Genomic DNA, 7,249 nt, shown 5'->3' with positions numbered 1-7,249 from the left:
TCTGTGTGTGAAGAGCAATTTATCTGCTTCACCCATGACAACAACCTCCAATAGTGCATGTAGTGTCTCATATTAACATTGTCTCTCCATCTAGGCATTTGTACTGCAACCATAAGCCTAGACCCTGGGCACATACAGGAAGTCAGGGGAACATACAGTATATGCAGAAGACACTGTTCAGCCTCAGAGTTGGACACCTTCTCTCCTACTCCATGTCAGATTCCAACACAACCAAATTCACAAACCTGTCTTCCTTCATCCTGCTGGGCATTTCTGGCCTGGAGGTGGCTCATGTCTGGATCTCCATCCCTCTGTGCACCATGTACACCATAGCCATCTTGGGGAACTTCACCATCCTGTTCATTGTGAAGAGGGAGTCGAGCCTCCATGAGCCCATGTACTATTTCCTCTGCATGCTGGCCATCACCGATCTGGTCCTGTGCACATCCATCCTGCCCAAAATGCTGAACATCTTCTGGTTCAATTCCAGGGAGATCGATTTCAGTGCCTGCCTCACCCAGATGTACTTCATTCACTGCTTTGCAGCAATGGAATCTGGGATTTTTGTGGCCATGGCTTTTGATCGCTATGTGGCCATCTGCCATCCCCTGAGACATTCCACCATCCTGACAAACAGCATGGTGGTGAAGATTGGCTTGGCCGTGATGCTGCGTGGCTGCTTACTCGTACTGCCATATCCTTTGTTGGCGAGTCGGTGGCCATATTGCAAGACCAACATCATCCCCCACACGTACTGCAAGCACATCTCTGTGGTGAAGCTGGCCTGCGCCGACGTCCGTGCCAGTAGTTACTACAGCCTCTCTGTGACATTCTTTGTGCCCAGTATGGATGTGTTTTTTATTGCTCTGTCCTATATCCAGATCCTCAGGGCCATCTTCAGCCTGCCCACAAAGGATGCCCGGCTCAAGACAGTTGGGACCTGCAGCTCCCACCTCTGTTCCATCTTAGTCTTTTACATACCAGATCTCTTCTCCTCCATCATGCACCGGATTGATAACACTATGCCCCTGTATTGCCTCATTCTCATGGCTACTGTATACCTCCTTGTGTCCCCTTTGGTACATCCCATCATCTACGGGGTGAGGACCAAACAGATCCGGGACAGGTTGCTATGGCTATTTACTCATAAAAGGACCTAAAGTTTCCTCCTGATGCTCAGATTTTCAGACCGAGCTCCGTGCAGAGCTGGTTGGTGACATAGTTCTGGGCCCTCTTCCCTGAATCATTGACTGGACAGTCAAAGGACATTAAACACTTTACTGCCATTACTGTGCTGTGTCAACGTGACAAACTGGGGAATCGGTCTATATATAACCCATGGGGTTGCCACCCTTCTTATTGCTTTTAACTAGACCACCAAGGCCCCACCCTTTGCCAATACTTCTAAGAAGGCCCCATCCCTGCTCTGCCTCTTCTCCGCAGGACCTCCCTGTCGATCGATCCTCTCATCTCTTCCCCTCCCTTTTTCACTTGCTGAATCATCTCCATGTCCCTCCCCCCGACCTCCATAGCTGACAGGAGCACTGTATCTAATGCCTGTATGAAAGAAAGAAAAATAAATAAATGTTAAACCCACCCAGCTCTAATACATTTTCCACAGTCTTGTGGCAAATCACTTAAGGGACATTGGTTAGGTTTAATTTTAATGTATGTTTTTACTTTGTTAGTTTTTTGGAGAGAGAAACCCCATCAGATTCCTGGGTTCTATCTTAGCTCTGGGAGGGGAGTGGGGTGTAGTGGGTTACAGGAGGCCGCAGATACATCTGCTGTCTATATAAGAATATCAGAATAGCCATATTGGGTAACACCAATTGTCCATCCACCCCAGTATCTTCTCTTCTGACTTTGGTCAATGCCAGGAGCCCCAGAGCAAATGAAGAGAACAGGTAATCATCAAGTGATCCATCCCCCGTCACTCATTCCCAGCTTCTGGTACACAGAGTCTAAGGACACCATCCCTGCCCATCCTGTCAAATAGTCACTGATTGACCCATCCTGTATGAATTTATCTAGTTCTTTTTAGAACCCTATTATAGTCTTGATCCTCACTACATCATCTGGCAAGGAGTTCCAGTGGTTGACTGTGAAGAAATACTTCCTTTTTTTTAAAAAAAAATCTGCTGCCTATTAATTTCCTTGGGTAACCTCCAGTTGTTGGCCCTGTCAACACTGGTTCTCCACTTGTGAGGTACTCCTTTCTCTTGTCATTATAGACTGCCTGCATCTGTAACTTTCACTCCATGCATCTGAAGAAGTGGGTTTTTTACCCATGAAAGCTTCTGCCCAAATAAATCTGTTAGTCTTTAAGGTGCCACTGGACTCCTTGTTGTTTTTGTGGATATGGACTAATACGGCTACCCCCTAATACTTGACTCCAGTTGTTGTGTTATTTGAAGGAATAAATAACATTTCCATATTCAATTTTCCCCCACCATTCATGATTTTATAGACCTCTCTCATACTGCCCCCCAGCTGTCTCTTTTCCAAGCTGAGTATAGACAGTCTTATTAATCTCTCCTCGTTTGGAAGCTGTTCTGCACTCCTAATCATTTTGTTGCCTTTTTCTGTAACTTTTCCAATTCTAATATATCTTTTTCAAGTTGGGCTACCAGATCAACATGGACTATTCAATATCTGGGTGTACCATAGGTTTATATAGAGGTAATGTGATATTTTTATATATTAATTGAATTAATCGGCCACTTGTTTAAAACAAAGCAAAGGAATTATTCATACAACTCATGGTTATCCTGTGGAACTCTTTGCCAAAGGATGTTCTGAAGTCCAATACTATAACAGGGTTCAAAAAAGTACTAGATAAATTCATGGATAATCGATCCATGAATGGCCATTTTCCAGGATGGGCAATGGCGATGTCCCAAACTCTGGTGGTGTTATTGTTAAATCTCATGATGCAAAGTTTGTTGCTAATGGTAAACATAAATCCTAAAAAAGGTGTAACATGCAAAATTCTTGGGAAAAGCTTTTGGGCATGCTTGGAGTAGTGAACAAGGAGCGCTATGGGGATACTGCTTCTCATCTAATACCTGTACACAGGCACAAAGCCTGTTACAGCAGGAAAACCATAATAAACCTAGTCTGCTGTGTGGAAGGGGAGACTGAGGTACAGCAGCTCATTCCCCTGATGAATATATTTATTGCATTATCAACTGTTGGAAAAGGACAATGGTTAAAAATGTTGCACAGATACAAAGAGATGAATGTTTTCTAATGACCCACAGAAGGCACACTTGCTGACTTTTGACATCACTAGGCTCATCTATAAAGTGTTCAAAGGTATATACTACAATGTTTTGCAACTCTTCCTAGTTGTATGTTCAAAACCTTGCTCCACATTACTCAGTGACCAACACTCCTGCAGTAAACTAAGGTGGGAAGTGTGACATTCTGCGCCCCAAAGCAACACCATGGCACCTCCATACTTACCACATTTAGTATTATCTCGACCAGCCCTGACAGGTGTTTGTCTAACCTGTGCTTAAAAATCTCCAATAATGGTTCATAGACGCATGCAAGGGCATGTGACCAGCTCATGTGACACTGGACTTTAACTTTTCCCATTCTAATATATCTTTTTTCAGGTTGGGCTACCAGGTCTGCATGCAGTATTCAATATGTTGGTGTACCATGGGTTTATCTAGAAGCAATATGATTTTTTTTTGTATTTTTATATATTAATGGAATTAATTGCTCCCTGGTTTAAAACAAATTAAAGGAATTATTCACACAACTCAAGGTTAAGCTGTGGAACTCTTTGCCAGAGGATGTTCTGAAGGCCAATACAATAAAAGTGTTCAAAAAAGTACTAGAGAAATTCATGAAAGATAGGTCCATCAATGACTATTTGCCAGGATGGGCAGGGGTAATGGGGGACGGATAGCTCAGTGGTTTAAGCATTGGTCTGCTAAGCCCAGGCTTGTGAGTTCAATCCTTGAGGGGGCCATTTAGTGAACTGGGATAAAAAAAATCTGTCTGGGGATTGGTCCCCCTTTGAGCAGGGGGTTAGACCTGATGACCTTCTGAGGTCCCTTCCACCCCTGATAGAATATCATGTCCCAAACTCTGTTTGCCAAAAGCTGCAAATGGTTGAGGGGGGATGGATCACTTGACAATTAGCTGTTCTGTTCATTTCCCCTACAACACCTGGTACTGCTCACTGTCGGAAGACAGGATTCTGGGCTAGATGGATCTTTGGTCTGACCCAGTATAGCTATTCTTATGATCAATGAAGCAGGGAATGGTGTACAGGTGGTGTTGTGTGTTTATCTGGATATGGGTACCTCTTGTGCTACCTAAACTAGAGGAATTGTTATAGCAAGCAGTGACTGGGGTAGAGGGGACCCCACACTGAGATTGCTCAATTAGAACAAACTGCAAACAATGGGTCTGACAATCCCCCAAGAGGGTGGCTATTCTCATACTTAGATTTACCAAAACAGCTTTCACAATACTTTATACTGAAGTCAAAACACTGTTCCCTTAAAGCCACCAAGCCTTGGACTTCCAATCAAACAGCCAAGTCAAGTATGATGATGTTCTCATTGCCAATGTGTACCTTCTGGTGCCCCCCTTGCTACACCCCATCATCGATGGGATGAGGAAGAAACAGATCAGGGAGATGCTGCTCTTTACTCATAAAAGGACCTAAATGTTTTCTCATGGTGCTCTGCCTTTCAGAGCTAGCTCCATACAGAGATGGCTGGGGACACGGCAGAAGTGCTTAATGACTTCTCTGTTTCGGTTTTCACCAAGAAGATTGGTGGCGTTTGGATGCCCAACACAGTGAATGCCAGTGAAAATGGGGTAGCATCAGATGCTACAAAAGGGAAAGAACAAGTTAAAAAATTACTTGGACAAGTTAGATGTCTTCAAGTCGCCATGGCCTGATGAAGTGCATCCTAGAATACACAAGAAACTGACTGAAGAGATATCTGAGCCATTAGCTATTATCCTTGAAAAGTTATAGGAGACTGGAGAGATTCCAGAAGACTGGAAAAGAGCACATAGTGCTTATCTATAAAAAAGGAACTAAGGACATCTCAGGCAATTACAGGCCAGTCACCTTAACTTCTGTACCAGGTAAGATAATAGAGCAAATAATTAAGGAATCAATTTGCACACATCTAGAAGATGATAAGTAATAGTCAGCATGGATTTGTCAAGAACAAATCATGTCAAACCAATTTGATAGCTTTCTTTGACAGGGTAAAAAGCCATGTGGCTAGACGGGATGTGGAGATGTGATATATTTGGATTTCAAAAAGAACAGGAGTACTTCTGGCACCTTAGAGACTAACAAATTTATTAGAGCATAAGCTTTCGTGTTAGTCTCTAAGGTACCACAAGTACTCCTGTTCTTTTTGAGGATACAGACTAACACGGCTGCTACCCTGAAACCTGTCATTTGGATTTCAGTAAGTCTTTTGATACAGTCTCGCATGACCTTCTCATTAACAAACTAGGTAAAGACAACCTAGATGAATCTACTATAAGGTGGGTACATAACTGGTTGGATAACCATTACCATAGAGTAGTTATCAATGGTTCACAGTCAGGCTCGACAAGTACGAGTCCATGGGGCCGGATGCGCTGCATACGAGGGTGCTAAAGGAGTTGGTGGATGTGATTGCAGAGCTATTGGCCATTATCTCTGAAAACTCATGGCGATCGGGGGAGGTCCCAAGGACTGGAAAAGGCTAATGTAGTGCCCATCTTTCAAAAAGGAAAGGAGGAGGATCTGGGGAACTACAGGCCAGTCAGCCTCACCTCAGTCCCTGGAAAAGTCCCATGGAGCAGGTCCTCAAGGAATCAATTCTGAAGCACTTAGAGGGGAGGAAAGTGATCAGGTACAGTCAGCATGGATTCACCAAGGGCAAGTCATTACTGACTAAGCTAATTCCCTTCTATGACAAGATAACTTGCTCTGTGGATGAGGGGAAAGCAGTGGACTTGTTATTCCTTGACTTTAGCAAAGCTTTTGTTATGGTCTCCCACAGTATTCTTGCCAGCAATTTAAAGAAGTATGGGCTAGATGAATGGACTCTAAAGTGGATAGAAAGCTGGCGAGATTGTCGGGCTCAGCGGGAAGTGATTAATGGCTCCATATCCAGCAGGCAGCCGGTATCAAGCGGAGTGCCCCAAGGGTTGGTCCTGGGGCCGGTTTTGTTCAATATCTTCCTTAATGATCTGGAAAATGTCGTGGATTGCACCCTCAGCAAGTTTGCTGATGACACTAAACTGGGACTAGTAGTAGATACACTGAAGGGTAGGGATAGGATACAGAGGGACCTAGACAAATTAGAGGATTGGGCCAAAAGAAATCTGATGAAGTTCAACAAGGACAAGGGCAGAGTCCTACACTTAGGACAGAAGAATCCCATGCACTGCTACAGACTAGGGACCAAGTGGCTAGGCAGCAGTTCTGCATAGAAGGACCTAGGGCTTACAGAGGATGAGAAGCTGGTTATGAGTCAACAGTGTGTCCTTGTTGCCAAGAAGGCTAACTGCATAAGTTAGCTGTATAAGTAGGGGCATTTCCAGCAGATCGAGGGATGTGATTATTCCCCTCTATTTGGCACTGGTGAGGCCTCATCTGGAGTACTGTGTCATGTTTTGGGTCCCACACTACAAGAAGGATGTAACAGTGTTGCAAAAAATGGAAAAATCATTCTGCGGTGTATTAGTAGGAGAGTTGTAAGGAAGACACGAGCAATAATTCTTCCCCTCTACTCCTTGCTGATTAGGCCTCCATTGGAGTAGGAATGAATTCTTTGCTTCAGTCTTCATGGCTGAGGATGTTAGGGAGATACAAACTACGGCACAGGTTTTGGAAAGTGAAAAATCTGAGGAATTGTCACAGATTAAAGTGTTATCCTTGTGTCCAGTTCTGAGCGTCACATTTCAGGAAAGTTTTGAATGAATTGGAGAAAGTCCAGAGAATAGCAAACAAGATGATTAAAGGTCTAGAAAACATGACCTGTGAGGGAAGATTGAAAGAATTGAGTTTGTTTATTCTGAAAAAGAGACGACTGACAGGAGACATGATAACAGTTTTCAAGTACCTAAAAGGTTGTTACAAGGAGGCATTAAATTGTTCACCTTAACCTCTAAGGATAGGACAAGAAGAAATGGGCTTAAATTGCAGCAGGGGAGCTTTAGGTTGGACATTAGGAAAAGCTTCCTAAATGTCAGGGTGGTTAAACTCTGG

The 7,249-nt window shown here is 43.7% G+C and overlaps 1 protein-coding gene across 1 annotated transcript; it reads left to right on the top strand.

Annotated features, from left to right (window-relative positions):
* Positions 1-212: 212 nt before the first annotated feature.
* On the top strand, positions 213-1,160 carry LOC117888171 (olfactory receptor 52M1-like). The gene has a single exon (XM_034791416.1). It carries the CDS (start codon positions 213-215, stop codon positions 1,158-1,160), a length of 948 nt encoding a protein of 315 aa, XP_034647307.1.
* Positions 1,161-7,249: the final 6,089 nt, after the last annotated feature.

The sequence above is a fragment of the Trachemys scripta genome, chromosome 1 (assembly GCF_013100865.1).
Source record: "Trachemys scripta elegans isolate TJP31775 chromosome 1, CAS_Tse_1.0, whole genome shotgun sequence".
Taxonomy (NCBI): Eukaryota; Metazoa; Chordata; order Testudines; family Emydidae; genus Trachemys; species Trachemys scripta.
Note: the sequence above shows the minus strand (reverse complement) of the source record. Positions and strands in the feature narration are given on the sequence as shown.